At 53.2% G+C, this 14,988-nt stretch overlaps 1 protein-coding gene across 25 annotated transcripts in view; it reads right to left on the bottom strand.

The window, feature by feature from the left end:
- LOC118727187 (myomegalin) overlaps positions 1–14,988 on the bottom strand; it is a 136,690-nt gene that overhangs the window by 11,477 nt on the left and 110,225 nt on the right. For 19 of the 25 annotated variants that reach the window (XR_004990518.2, XR_004990519.2, XR_004990517.2 and 16 more), the window contains 11 exons: positions 13,847–14,282; positions 12,614–12,806; positions 11,652–11,768; positions 10,559–11,063; positions 9,460–9,695; positions 8,393–8,444; positions 7,055–7,278; positions 6,329–6,484; positions 5,090–5,275; positions 2,087–2,338; positions 438–569 (listed from right to left, as the gene is read on the bottom strand). Coding sequence is in view for 22 of the 25 variants with exons in the window: in XM_045586976.1 (XP_045442932.1) it covers positions 438–569; positions 2,087–2,338; positions 5,090–5,275; positions 6,329–6,484; positions 7,055–7,278; positions 8,393–8,444; positions 9,460–9,695; positions 10,559–11,063; positions 11,652–11,768; positions 12,614–12,806; positions 13,847–14,282 (2,489 nt within the window). In the remaining 3 variants the exon portion in view is untranslated. The remainder of the gene's footprint in view (positions 1–437; positions 570–2,086; positions 2,339–5,089; positions 5,276–6,328; positions 6,485–7,054; positions 7,279–8,392; positions 8,445–9,459; positions 9,696–10,558; positions 11,064–11,651; positions 11,769–12,613; positions 12,807–13,846; positions 14,283–14,988) is intronic. The other 6 variants (XM_045586979.1, XM_036452721.2, XM_036452722.2 and 3 more) reach the window with 1 other exon arrangement.

The following is a 14,988-nucleotide window of genomic DNA, read 5'->3' as shown; positions in this document are numbered from 1 at the left end:
GCTCGTTCCCCCACACAGCTGCAGCAAGGTGTGTGGGAGGGACGGCCTTCCAGTGGCAGCAGCTGGGGGCGAGTGTGGGGAAAGGCCACTCGGGTAAGTGGCTAGGGGAGGGCCCCGAAGACCTGGCCCTACCACCTGCCAACCTCAGGACACAGGCACAGAGGACTCGGCAGGAAGTACGAGAGCAGATTAAGGAGGATGAGAAGTCCATGGCTCTGGGATAGACCTGGTGGGTTCTGCCCTGAGGAAGGTCCCTCTCTGAGCTCCCCTCCATCTGCCTGCGCAGGAAGGACAGTGGTGCTTGCCCAGAGCCTTGCCTGGCTGCTGGCAGGCAGCAACCGTGGAAGCCGACCACTGTGCTCTGAAGCTCTGCCCGAGGGCCCTCCCTCCAGAAGCTCCCAATGAGGACCAGAAACAGGAAGCCCGGGCCGACCTACCGCCTCCGCGGGCCGTGGAGCTGAGCCGGTGCTCCAGCTGCTCCCGCAGGCGGTCGTTGATACAGATGGATTCCTCCAGGCGCTGGCGCAGGTTCCGGATCTCGCCAAGGTGCTCCTCCAGCAGGTCAGCCCCTGCAGCCGCCGCCAGGCAGGAGAGAGGCGGGAGAGTCCTGGTCACAGGTGCCAGGGTCCACACGGGCCCAGGGCTCGGCCACCGGCTTCTCAGCAAGATGGCCTACACGCCACTGTCCTTCTGCCAACTGCACCCTCTCCCATGGGCACCCAGGCAACAGGGCACTTTCCAACACAGGACAACCCGGGCCAAGCAAGCCCCATGCACCTCCTCCCGTGCCAGGCTAAGTGCCAGCACAGTGACCAGTGTGACTAGTGGGTGAGAGGGGGCTGCGCCTGGTTTAGAAAAGTAACGGGGAGCGCTCGTTAGCTTGAGATCTCACTGGCTTGAGTTCTCGTGTGGTTTCCCCCCCGACCGTGGGCCTCGGCCCAGCGTGTGGAGTTGTTGGGGGAAGGTTCCTTCTGCGTGGTCTGGTGACCCCTGAATTCTAGTCTCCGCCTGGACTGGAACCAGCCTACATGTTCAGACTCCTAGGACGATTCGTTCACAGGCTTTGCTAGAATTTCTCAACATTCCTGCCTGACTTTATTTTAGTCTGCAGTCCTTTGAGTTCTGGAAATGAAGCTGCCCCTTTTTCACTCAGTTTGTTTTGATTCAGGGGGGAATGTTATTAAAAACCAGTTCGCGTGTGCAAAAATGTAAATAAATAACCGGAGGCTGGGACAGGCCTGCTGGCATCCGGCCACCCAGCGGCCACTCCTGAGTGTGACTCTGGGTGTGATGGGGAAGGTCTGGCTACCCTGACCCTCTCCTCTTACGGATGCTTGATTAAACATCCTTTAGCTCTTCCTCCACCTTCAAGGCCTCGGGTCAGTTTCAGGGACATGGACTCATCCGCTGCTTAATGGTCCTGAATGCTGCCCTCACATCCCTTTACCAGAAAGGGAGGAAGAGAAGGAGGAACAGAGGGAGGAAGGGAGGGAAAGAGAGCCTACACATTTCTGAGGCTGATGAGAGGTGGAAGTGCCCCAGGAGTGTGTGACAGGTGCAGGAACAGAGGGGAGAGGGGTGCTGTTGACAGGCTGCACCACCTGCACCATTTTGCTTCGGGCTCAGCCTTTTCTTTTGAAAACAAACAGTCATCTCACTATTGGAACTGAGCCGCGTCCCAGCATCCACCTGTATCTAACAGGTCCACACAGGGCACTGCCCTGACCCTGGCCAGGAAAGCTAGGACCGAGGCAAGTCGGGCCTGGTTTGGGGCACAGGATGTATTTTCGGGGTGGGCCACCTTCTCTGCAGCAATTCCTGACTGAGGGCAGCATGTCCTGTGAGTGCTGCTCGCAGCATTCCGGAAGGGCCCAGCGTGTGCTGTCAGGTGCTCGGGAGCAGGCGAATGTGAGAGCAGCGGGGTCCCTGGCTTTCCCACGCCCAGCACAGCACCGGGGCCCTGGCAGGGAGGATGAAGGATGCACGAAGCACTGCTGTGGCCCTTTCATTTTTATCCCCAGGGACTAGAGAAATGCAAGAGCCCTGCCGAGGGCACAGGCTCTCCATGGGGTTTAATTTCACTTACCTGTGGGTTTGGAGTTCAGCTGGCACAGGGAGGAGCCCGAGGACAGCTCCCCAGATACGCTCCCTTTCTGAGGCCTCATCATATCCCACTGGCCGCTGCTGCCCAGGTACTGGGGCTCCAGGATCCCGCCCAGTTCCAGGGTGCCCCTCGGAGGCGAGTGGGGCTGGGCAGGGGGGAGGAAATGGGAAGAGCTGGCATCCGAGTGGCTTCTCAGCAATGTAGCTGGGGAGGCGGGATGGACGTTGCTGACACCTGGACAGAAAGAAACCCGCGTGAGAAACAGCATCAGCCGAAACCAGTGTGGCTCAGTGGATAGAGCGTCGGTCTGCGGACTGAAAGGTCCCAGGTTCAATTCCGGTCAGGGGCATGTACATTGGTTGTGAGCACATCCCCAGTAGGAGGTGTGCAGGAGGCAGCTGGTTGATGATTCTCTCTCATTGGTGTTTCTAGCTATCTATCCCTTTCTCTTCCTCTCTGTGAAAAATCAATAAAATATTAAAAAAAAAAAAAAAAAAAAGAAACGAAAAGAAAAGAAACAGCATCAGAGGGGAAGGATCAGCGAGGAAGTGTGTGCATATCGAGAACAGATTCCGACGGGTGCCTGTGGCTGTCAGAGATCCCAGCCCACGGCAGAGAGCCCAGTAGATGAAGATTCATGACCTAGAGGCCATGATTTGCCATCAGGAGACACCAAAAGGCAGGAGACGGATAAAGTATCTGACAGTCACCAGTGTAAGCCAGAGAAATCCAGTGGGCCCTGGCTCCTGCCACAACCCCTAGGACAGCGTCTAGGGAGGTCCCAGGAGTGGAACTCACTCCCAAAGGTGGGGGCCACGTGGGTGATGGGATCCAGCATTGCGCACACCTGTGAACAGGACTCTGTTGGCCTGTGGGGACTTGCTTTCCCCAGGAGCTAAGCGGTCAGTCCTTCCCTTTCTCCTTTGGGGCTGTCTGAGGAGGAAGGGGACATGAAATCCAGCTAGACATGGTCGCCCCAACTCCTCCAGACCAGAGAACTCTGCTGAGGCTGCAGGAGGCTCTAGGGCAGACTAGTGGGGATTGGACCTCAGCCAGCATGATTCCTCAGTCCTGCCTGAAGCATCACTGAAGACTTGCAGGGAGGGAGGCAGGCAGGGAGGGGAGAGGACCTTCCATTTCACAGGCTGATGCTTTCACAGAACTTATGAAATCATGGGCCTTCTCCTGAGCACCATCATCTCTGCTTCTAGAGAAAAGAAGCCCAGCTTGAGGAAGAGATGGAGAGAGGAGGGCAACGCTGTAGTTTAGTATTCACATGACCACTGTCTTTCAGGGATCATATACATGGGTGGCAAGGTGCACAGGTAGCTCTATCTAAGCAAACAGAAGTGAGGACACATTTCCTCCTGCCAAGCCAGATTCCTCTGAGTAGTTAATTGTTGATTTTTATCTCCATTTGTAACTGGTTCTCAAACTTGGCTACACAGTGGAAATACTTGGGACAGTGTAAGAAAAGTATATACTGATGCCCGAGCTCCCAAGATGCTGCCTCAGTTGGCATGGAGTGCAGCTTGGGCACTGAGTGTTCTTAAGGCACCCCAAGTGATTCTAATAGACAGCAATGTTTGAGAAATACAGTCATAGGTCTCTCCTTCCCCAAATTTGCAAAATACAGATATCCATCAGGATCCCTGGGAGTTAGAGAACAGGATGAAAAACGCAAGCCTCGGAATTTTACCTGGGATTCAATAAAGATGTGATTTCCTACACCTTGACAGTCAGTACGTACACATTCTACTCAGGGTCATGGGAGCTCCCAAGACTATCAGCACCAGTGAACAATATTCCCCTCCTCCAATTTCCCTGGCCACACAATGCAGAGCACATGCCCTAAATCATGCAAGGACACCAGGCAAGATGTTAGCCCCGCAGTGACCTGAGAAGCCGCCATGCACTACTGTCCTCTCTGAAGCTTTGGGTCAAAGCAAACAAGGAGCATGTGAGAGCGACAGTCCCTCGGAGAGGACCGCCCCTCAGGATGGCAGACAAAGGGCTACGATCTTCCTCACCAACGCGGGGACCACCCGACTCTGGTCAGTGCCCCAGACTAGGTAGGGCTTCAGCCCACAGCACCAGACCCCTCTCCATGCAGTGCTCTCCTTCCATGCCCTATGATGAAGGTGAACCAACAACTATGGGAAGGGGAAGGGGGAAGAGTGACCTTGAGGACGCTCTTGTCCCCGGGGCATGGGGCAGATTTGTTATCCATCAATTGTTGGCTCAAGAACTGCTACAGCAGGAAGTTCTAGGTCAGACATACCAGCACTTTCCACCAGTTTCAAGGTAGTTTCAAAGTACTTTCTAGTTGTTTTTTTAAAACACTGTTAGAAAGCAAATCCATCATGTGAGGTTCTTTTCTTATTCTTTCTAAGCTGTAAGGGATCACACGCACACAAAATTTTTATGATGGTGCATCTAGCCCATATCTACGTCAAACTCTGCTTCCGGGTCTCCCTGTCCATATGTCCCCTGTCCAGGGGCGGAAATGAACCTTGCACAACAGGGAGAGGGGCTGTCACCCCCTTCTGATCCCTCTACCTCCGCCTTGTAGCCCCCACCTGAGGGTGTGAGGATCTAAAAGCATCTCACAGTGGGAGGGTATAAAGGCCATGGAAAGGGTCTCATGGAACGTGACCATCTTTGCCACGGCCACTTCACCCTGCACAGGCAAGTGCCTCACCAGCGAGGCACACTTGGTGGTAGTCCCCCCTGACAGCAGTGGGAGAGTACCAGGACTAGGGCCTGGTGAGCTAGACGTCTGTTAGCTGATGGGACACACACACCAGAAAGATAACAGCAAATACATTTCCAAAAACACTTTAAAAAGCAAGCAGCATTATCCCACTATCGCCCCTGGCCATGTGCGCCCCTCGGCTTTTAGGAAACTCTGCCATCAAAGCAAAGCCATGCAGAGCGACACGGGTGGGGCCGCCATCCGCGGGCTCACGTGCAGGAAGTGCTCACTTTCTCCCAGCTGCCTCTGCAGCATCTGCAGCTCCTGCTGAGCCTCGGCCAAGGAGACCGCGGGCCTCTCGCAGCAGCCGAGGAGGGGAGGGCCAGTGGGGCGGAAAGGCAGGAAGGTGGGTGGAGCTGAGGGCAATGGTGCCTGCGGGAGGCCAACCCGCGTGGGTATGGAGGAAAAAGGAAGGCCTGGAAACAGAAAGTGAGGGAGAGAGCAGAGACATCGTTAGAGAGGAAGGAATGAGTACAAGATTGAGAAGACGAGGTTTGCCTTTCCCTGCATGGCTGGTGCAGACCTGAGATTAACCAGTGCACCCCGGGCCATTAGACTGAGGCAGCTAAAGGAAACGTACCCCTCCAACTGGCCTCAGGATACACACCATGTACGTATTAAGGACTTCGGACCTACTCATAAATCATGAGTGATTTAATATGGCAGAATCTTGTCTGAGGGCTCTGAGGCCTCCCCAGCTAGGAAGTGAGCAGCCCATGTACCACAGAAGTTGTGGAAGGGAAAACAGGGTGGGGGTTTGGGGCATGGGGGAGGGCGGCAGACATGAATTTCCTTTTGTTCTTTGACTAGTTTAATCCTGAGAGAAACATTTTGCCTTTTTGCTCCCCAGCGTGAAATGAGAGAAAGAAATGAAATTTTTATTAAAAAATGATTACCCAGTCCTGGGCGGTGTGCTCAGTGGTTAGTGTGTCGGCCTGCACACCAAAGGGCAGCAGGTTAGATTTCCAGTCAAGGGCACATACAGGGTTGCAGGTTCAATCCCCTGACCCAGGTGCGGGGGCATGTGTGGGAGGCAACCAATCGGTGTGTATCTCTCACATTGATGTCTCTCTTTTCTCTCCCTCTCTCTCTCTTTTTCTCTCTCCGTCCCCACTCTCTCTCTGTCTTCCCCCCTCCCTTCCACTCTCTCACAAACCAATGGAAAAAATATCCTCATGTTAAGATTAATGAAAAATAAATAAAATAAAAATGATTAGGCAACTATTGGTCAGAGTCTTTTCGTATGCAGCTCCAAGTCTGTTGTGAATGAGTTATTTTTCTAAAATATTTCAAACAGAGAAAAGTCAGGCACAATTAGTGAATTAGGATGGTCTTCTGATCCCCCCCCCCCCCCCCCAGGATTTGATGCAAATAAGCCCCTAACAATGGAAACATCTGTCTCTGAAGAAAAGCCAGACAGGAGCCGGGGGAGGGGGGAGATGAGGCCCTGCCCACTGCCCGCTGCCTACCTGGACAGGCCTGGGCGGCCTCCTGCGGGGGGCTCTGGGGAGCAGGCAGGCTGCTGGGGTTGCTGCTGGGCTCAGCCTTAACCCCCGGAGGTGCGGTGGTGGATGATGATGGAGAAGACAGTACAGCAGAATGACTTGAGTGATGATGGGTGGAATCTACAAAACCCACGAATGAAAGAGCATGTGTGATGATCCACAGAGAACTGGAGCCTGGCCTTACACTTAACCGGGGTTCATTTCCTAGGTACAGAGTACTCCTTTGGGGGGAGGGGGGGCAAGCCAGCACAAAGGTGATTCTGGGGCCCAGAGCCCCGAAACCAGGAAAATGGCGTCTCCAAGGACACCAGGTAGGAAGGACAGCACCCGTGGGATGCTGTTCAGGAGCTGCTGCTGATGCGATCGCTGCAGGAAGGACCAGCGGCCCCATCTCAAAGGAGGTCAGAGTCTGTGCTCGTAGGCAGTGGGACAGAAACACCTGCACCATCTCATTCTCCCCTGTGCTCGCCCGGGTTCTAACCTCATGCACACGCTGCCGGAGAGCCGGTGCCAGCGTAACTAGTAGAGTCAGGAGCAGAGCGAGGATCCTAATGCACTGGGCCTGTGCTTGGCACTCGGTCCCAGAGCCGTGTTTGGCCTGATCCACACCAGGCGGACCTACGAGGCCGGCTTATGGAGGGCTCCTCTCGGCCTATGTAAAGCTGGACCCGCTCAGAAAGCGGCGGCTACCTGGGTGGCCAGGCGAAGCCTTCTTCTCTTCCTCGTTTGTGTCCTCGCTGGCTACGTCCATGTCGGAGCAGGCTTCCAGCTCCTCGGACAGGAAGGAGGAGCTGCTGGGCGAGCGCTGGGAGTCGGACAGGGCGCGGCTGCTGGAGGGCGAGAGCGACCGGGCGTCCAGCTTGGCCTGCAGGACCTCGATCACTTTCTCCTTCTCCTGCAGCTCCCTGCGGAGCCTGCTGGGGGAGGGAGGACAGCAGGTGAAATCGGGGCCCCCACACCAGCTAGTCCTGACTGGACCACATGGGAAAGCCACAGAAGTCAAGGGAACATTCCTGCAGAGAATAACGGAAGTGACCTATCTCTGATTAGGGTTGGGTGGGGAGCAGGTGGGGTGCAGAGGGAGGGGATAGCCATCGCTACCCAGAGCACTGGCCACACCATACGCTGAGGACTAGCGGGGACTGGGCCAGCCCTCTAAGGACCCGCGGCCTAGAGTATGGTTCCCACTACGCTGCAGCCTGAGAACTGTTGGCCACCTGTCTCCAACTAGACAGCACGGAATGCAAGGAACGCATTGAGAGCCACATGGCAGCTTGACTTTGCCTTCACATCCAGGAGCAATACAGATGAAACCATCTGCATGGCTGAGGTACAGACCCCTGGGTGTCTGATGGATTAGACACGAAAATAAAGGCAAAAACAAAAGCACCCTGTCCTTCCCCAGGGACACGTGGAGAAGCACTGTGTGGTCTAAAGCACACGCATGACACAAAGTGGCTCGAACCAGCAGCTACAACAGACTCTGAGACCATGTGTCACTGTGTGTGATAAGGCGATACGCAGCGACTCACTGAGAGCTGGCTTCGGAGGCACTGAGCTTCTCAGGGACCCGCAATGTCTGGGCCTTTTCCACTAAGAACTGTAATATTATTCTTTTTTCCCAAGGAAATTGGGCGGCTCGGAACTAACTACCAACTGAACTGGGGGAAGGAGTGGGAGAGTAAGCCCCCTGGGCAAAAAGTACACCCTGGTCTTTAAACACACAGCGGGAAGCAGAGAAGACCCTGGGGGTGTAAAACCCCTAAAACACGGTTAGTATGCTTTTAATCAGACTGACTCCAGGTTACCAAACCTGGAGAACAAATATGCAAATGGAAACCAACAGAATCATATCAAAATGAGTAAAGAATTGGGTTAAAGACAGACAACAGTACAGTGTCCCATGAATACATGAATGAATTACAATCAACTATTCCTTCCTCTACCCCCACCGCCCCAATGTGTGGCCCATGCTTCCTCCCTCGGGCCTCATTCCTGGTCCCTTTCCCAGCTCCCACGTGGAATTACCTGAGGGCAAGCGGCTCGAGTCCAGCTCGATCTTTCTCACTTTTATGATCCTCTGCAAACCAAATTCAAAAAGAAGCAGTAAGACAACCAACAGGCCCCACTTTGCACACTGCAAATGCAGGGGCCTACTTGTGTACGGAACGAGTACTGTGTGTGTCCAGGGTGCGTGGGAGCATCATTCTGGGAGGCCCCAGATTCTGTCTTTAAGGAGGGGAACCAGCAGGTTTTCCTGAGCTCACCGCAGACCTTCCCTGGTCTGGCGATCCCCACCATGACTTCCTCTGCCCTAAATCTATTACACACAAACAAGTTTAAAAGGCATGTGCCCAGCTTCCCTCTGGGACAATCCAGCCTCCAAGCCTGCCACACACTGACTCCCCATTGTACGGCTTTCATGTAGAACCTACTCTTGCTCTGAGATGACGAACAATCAACCCTGTCCCACTTCGGCACCTGCTATTGGACGTGGGGTGCTTGGCCCCCAAGACTGATTCTGCTGTGCCCAGGAAATTCTCTCTAAGCAAAGAGCTTCAGTAATAACCAACTTTCCTAGCTCTTGTACTGTGGCAATCCGTGCCTAAACCATGTCCAAAAGGGCATGGTGCTTCAGCTATCTCTGAATTCGTTTTGTGTGCAATAGCATGCAATGCATGAAGATACACAGACACCAAAGAGATAAGTCATTTGCCCAAAGCAAGTCGATGGCAGCATCCAGGCCAAGAGCTTGGGTCTTGAATTCCAAGTTCAGGGCTCTTTCCACTGTCACACGGTGCTCTGAGAACCTCCCGTTCTTCCCCTCAGCGCTGGAGGGATGCAGCCTCCTTCCCCAAGGTCACATTCCACGAAGAATGACCTTCTACAGTGGTAGCTGTGGCCTCTCCAACCCTGTGTGTGCCTCCTCGGTGCTTCCCACCTTTCTTACTCTAAGGTCTGATGTTGGAATGGCCCCCAGGGAATGACGTGGAGGCTGGAGGCTGGGTGAAAAGGCTGCTGTGGAGGTGCAGCAACCACCCGGGCCCGAGGCTGAGAGTGACTGAGCAAGTCCCTAAGCCCTGTGGCCCACTCACTGGTGCTGAGTTTGCTGGTGAGCCGCTCCGACAGCTGGCTTCCCTGAGTGAGTTGCTCCCGGAAGCTCTGGCCCAGGTAGTAGTCAATATCGTTGCTCCTCAGGAGGTCCTCAAAGGACTTGACTGTGTCTTTTGCATGCTGGGTGAGGAGGTAACAGATGCCTCTCCCTTCTCGTATTTTCTGGCGTAGGTAGGATAGTTCTCGAGCCTGATCCTGAATCAGGGAATCATATTTCCTAATGCAGGGAAGAGAAGGAAAAGAGTGAGAATGATATGTTATGGGGGCTTCCATGGAGATTTCTGTGAGCACTTCTCTAAGGATCTCCCCGCCAAGTGGAATTCTGGCACATAAACCACAGGACGTATTTAAGAGTAAATTCTGCTCTGAGAGACTATTTGCATCAAACAATTTATGCCACTTTCTTCCACTGTTTTATATATGTTAGTCCTATACCCCCCCCCCCAAAAAAAAATGAATCATAAGGCCCTAGCCGGTTTGGCTCAGTGAATAGAGCGTTGGCCTGTGGACTGAAGGGTTTGGGTTCAATTCCAGTCAAGGGCACATGCTGGGTTGCAAGCTTGATCCCCAGTGGGGGGTGTGCAGAAGGCAGCCGATGGATGATTCTCTCTCATCATTGACATTTCTATCTCTCTTTCCCCCTCTCCCTTCCTCTCTAATATATATATATATATATATATATATATATATATATATATGTATATATATATATATATATATATATATATATATATATATATATATTTTAAGACAACAGGTTCAGAAAGACTAGATAGGTTGCACAGCTAGTGAGTGCCAGAGCCAGGATTCAAACCCAGGTAGCCTAACTTCAGTCTTACCAGTACACTATGCCCACTGTCCTTTCCTCATACTTCCCAGGAGGAAATCCCAGAGACGGTATTGCCCAGACAGGGCCGCCACCCAGTGCCTTGGATCCCTCTTAGTTTTTTCTTCAGACTCGGTCGACCTCTGAAATAAGTGCCCTGCTGGGTTTTCTCTCCCACCTGCCTGGCTACCCTACTTCAAGCACAAACTCTGCCATTCTCTATCTGGTAAGGGTCCGAGGAACGCCCGCCTTACCCAGGCCACGAGGCTGATCTCAGCTCCTCGGCCAGCTTCCCTTCCAGTCCGGACTTCGGGAGCTGGGCCTCCAGCTGGGACACCCTCTGAATCAGACTCTCCAGGTCCTTCTTAGCCTGAAGGCCTGGGGGGTAGAAAGCCCCAGTGCCATCAGACAACCACCCCTCGTCCTCGTCAGTGACGCTATGAGGTGAAGATCCCTCGAGGGTGCCAACGGCCTTTAGCTTGCGGGGTCTCTCCAGACTGGACGAGTAGTCGCTGGTGACGGAGAGAGACCGGACCCGGCTCTTGAGGTTTTGAATGATCTTGTTGGCGGTCTGCAGCTGGGCCTTCAGATCTTTGATGTCCTTCCGGAGGACAGAGATGTCTTCGGACTTTCCGTATGCCTGGAACTCGTCCTGCTTCCTCTTGGGGGGGCCGGCCAGGGTCGGGCCCAGGCGCTCCTGCTGAGAGCACAGCCCCTCCATGAGGACTGGTTCCCTGGGGCTGTCGGGCTCCTCGCACTCTGGGAAAAGACAAAGCCGCCTTCCTGAGTAAAGCTGGGCATGCTCCGTAGCCTCGCCCTTCGGGGCAGGCGGTGTGGTCACAAGGACAATTGTGAGAGTAACATTTGAAGCAGCTCTTTATTCAGCCCTGACACGGGATTAGCACTCAAATATAGTATTACTTATCTCACAACAGCCCTGCAAGTCAGGTGTGGCCTCCCTGTTTTAGATTGCAAGTTGATGGGTATCCCTACAATCAAAGTTCTTTCATAGTAGAAATACAATTTTTTTAACTTATGGCTTGCATATTCCCAAAAGCTCATTTGATGTTTTTCATTAATAAGTAAGCCTTAGCATTCCCCCCTATACTAACCAGTTGGCTAGAACAGTGTTTTCTTTAACAGTAGTATGCTGGAAACTAAGTCTAGGAATTCACACTCACACTTGGCTTCGTCTTGGGCAAGAGTTTTCATCCAAACATCCTGTCCCTCTCTGGTCCTGTGTCCTCTTCAGTTTACAGCACCCTCTCCGCCCTTCCCCCTCGGGCATGGGATTGGCCAACAGCACCCAGATGGGAAGGCTGAATGGGGAGGGACGCCGAGCCTCACCTGGGCTGGTGCTCTCCTCCCGCTCAGCCTCATTCTCGCTCCGGCCACAGGTCTCGTAGCCCAGGTCCTGGAGGTCCACCTGAACCTGCTTGCTGGCCTGCTTCACCAAGGAGTCACCTGCTCGAGAGACAGAGGGTGTCTCATTTACTCGGTGGCACACTCACTGGAGGTGGGAAGTCAGGTCCCGAGTGGGATATACGCTTCTTTGGACTCACGGAGTGGAAGAGACCACCCTCTCCAGGCAGCAGGACTTCCCTCCACCAGGGTGAGCCTGTGTTTGCCACTGATGCTCTCACCTACGCTGACCCAGACATAGTTGGGACCAGACATGGTGAGATGGCAGATAGTGCATGCTCTCATATAGAAGCCTCCGTGAAACTAGCAAGTGCCTTCGCCACAGAAGCTCAAGAAATACCTGAATGACTATGAACTAACTCAGAATCCCAAGACATCTGGCTCTGCCCTGTCCAATATGGTAGCTACTAGCCACATGTGACTATTTAGTGTTAAATTCAAGTTAAATAAAAGGTAAAATTCCCAAGATGAACTAGCCCCATTTCATGTATTCAATAGCCACACGTGATACAGACAGAGAACACTTCTGTCACTGCAGGGCCTTCTGTTGGAAAGCACCGATTTTAGAGCAACAGTGATGATATATTTTTGAAGAATCGGACGTGGTGCAGAGGAGCAGGAGAGAAACTATCAGTATGTGCTGAGTGAGGTAAGGTCGTGGCTGACCACATGAGAGATCACCAAACCCAGCTGTTAGTCCACTGCCTCCCTAACTCACAGCAAACTTCTCTGCCACCTGCAAATTAACATTCAATATCCTCCTCCGTGATGCTAGGACCATGGTCGGGGGTAAGTCTGTTTCTAGGCTGGAGAAGACGTGAAGTCTGAAAGGCATGTGGCTTCACAGGGGGAAGACAGACGCTTGGTGATGGGAACTCAGGACTTACTGAGCGTGAGCCTGAACTTCTCCAGCTGGCTGGCCTGGGCAGACACAGTGGCTTCCGCTACCAGCAGCTTCTCCTGCAGATCCTGATAGCGCTGCCTGCACTGCGCCAGCTGGGAGCGCAGGTGCTGGGTGGGTCTTGGGAAGCTCAACTCCGACGGTGGCCCGGGGTCACGGGCTTGGGGCTGGTCGTCCAGCTGTGAAGAGGAGCCAACACGGGGAAGTGAAGGGATTGGGGCGGTCTGAGGTCAGCCCTGGCAGCAAGGACTATATCCTGTGTCTGCCACAGCCCTGCTCGTGCCATTTGGCAGCATCTTGCTTTCCAGATGGAGCCTGAGGAGCCGGGATAATGTTTTATTCACCTCGGGATCTGCAGCACACGGCATGGGGCCAACCGTGTCTTCAGAGGAGCCCTCAGTAAATGTTCAACAGTTGGAAAGAGAAGGGGCAGAAACCACCATTCCTCTGCCCCTGCATTCCTGCCCCGGTTGTCCTTTCTGAATCCTTGGGGTTCTCTGTTTTTCTTCATCCTCAGCACAGCCCCTCCCCTTTAAAAGGAGCCTGTGAACCCCTCTGAGACGCAGCCACAGACCCCTACGAGGAGCCGTGATGAAAACGGCAGGGGCAAGCAGTGACGGGCAGTGGAGGAGGGGGTAGAGGGATAAATGGTAATGGACAGAGACTTGACGTGGGCTGGTGAACACATCATACAGTGTACAGATGACGTGTTGTGGAGTTGTGCATCTGAAACCTGTATAATTTTGTTAACCAGCGTTACCCCCAATAAATTCAATAAGAAGGGGGAGAGGAAATGGCGGTGATAAGGAAGAGATGTCATTACACACCGCTCGACTGGGCTGCCTGACAACCCCGTGCATCCCTACACCGCCTTCTACTGCAGTGAACTGCTTCTGTCCAGCTCTCCCTCCGTACTGAGTGCCTGGAGGACCGAGACTGGGTCTTGTGGCCTGCTGCTCATACCTAGTGTGTTACTAGAAAATTAAGCACTCAAGATACATTTCTGGGAAATTAATTACTTGTGAGATATTTATGGCACAGTGTTGCAAAAGCCTTTCTAAAGCCTGAATGTGTGAGGACTATGATGACCACTGCCTGTGGTGCCAAGGCGCCCTTCCCTTGGTCCCTCTGGGCCCACAAGGCAGAGCTGCTCAGGGAAGAAATGGACATCTCCAGCCCTTCTCCAAAAGTCTTTCATTCCATCTAACCCCACACTTACTTGATGGGCATCCACTGCAACGGCAGCCCCAAGGTCAAGGCTCTGGGGTCTGGGGCGGGGCCTCCCGGTCACGTCCTCCTCTTCTTGGCCTTGGTGCTTCCCAGGAGAGCACGCTGGCTCTGTGTTCATTCTGTCGATCTCCCTGGCCAGGTGCGCCAGGAGCTCTGGACTCAGCTTACTGTTGCCTTCCCTGCTGCTCAGCACCAGCTGTTTTTTGAGGAGGTTGATGATGTTGTGGGCATTCTTCAGTTTCCCCTGGAGCTTTTGGAACTCAGCCTGAAGGCTCTTCTCATTCAGAACCCCTTTGGCCACGGCCGTCTCCACCATCGCCTCGCCCTTCTCCTTGTCCTCTTCCATCTCCCATCCATCAGACATTGCTTCTCCCATCCGTTCTTTCAGCTCTGCGTTCTCAAGGCAAAGGCTCAGCATGGTGTTTCTGCAGGGAATATACACCATCAGGGGACAGATCTGGTCTCGGCCCGAGTTCCTGAAAGCCCCCTTACCCACATCTCAGTCCATCATAGACTCAGGGACACCCCAGAGCATGAAGTAACCTCAGAGACCTATAATAACACTCTTGTTCTATAGATAAGAAAACCAAAGCTCAGGAAGAATAAGAGACTTGTCCACACCCTCACTAAAATTCTTGGACTTAAGACACTGGTTTGGTTGTCTTTACCTGGCCACAGACACATGTTCTAACTTTGAATGGCCCCTGAAATAAACAAGGGTACTTACACCGTTAAGAAAAAACATAAAGACCTAGTCTGGAACACATTTATTATTATGCATTCTAAGGTTTTCTTAATTAGCATTGGTCAGTTTTCAACTACTGGGCATGTGCCCTTGACTGGAATTGAACCCAGGATGCTTCTGTCCTCAGGCTGACACTCTATCCACAGAGCCAAACCAGCTAGGGCAGGAAAACCTAAATTTAACAAGTAGAATTAAGGGAAGAAATCACCATTATCCAATATTATGCACTTTTCTCCAAGGAACCCGTAGAAACATAAACGCATGAAGCCTGGCATGGGGACCAAGAAGCCCCATGGCAGGGGCGGATGCCCTGGCTGTAGCAAGGCAAGCCCCTCAGTCATGGTGCCTTTCCATTGGCAGGCTCCCCGCTCCGGGGGTTGTCCTAC

The sequence above is a fragment of the Pipistrellus kuhlii genome, unplaced genomic scaffold (assembly GCF_014108245.1).
Source record: "Pipistrellus kuhlii isolate mPipKuh1 unplaced genomic scaffold, mPipKuh1.p scaffold_m20_p_24, whole genome shotgun sequence".
In the NCBI taxonomy this organism is placed as follows: Eukaryota; Metazoa; Chordata; class Mammalia; order Chiroptera; family Vespertilionidae; genus Pipistrellus; species Pipistrellus kuhlii.
The sequence above is the reverse complement of the archived record's forward strand: the minus strand, read 5'-3'. Positions and strand labels throughout refer to the sequence as shown.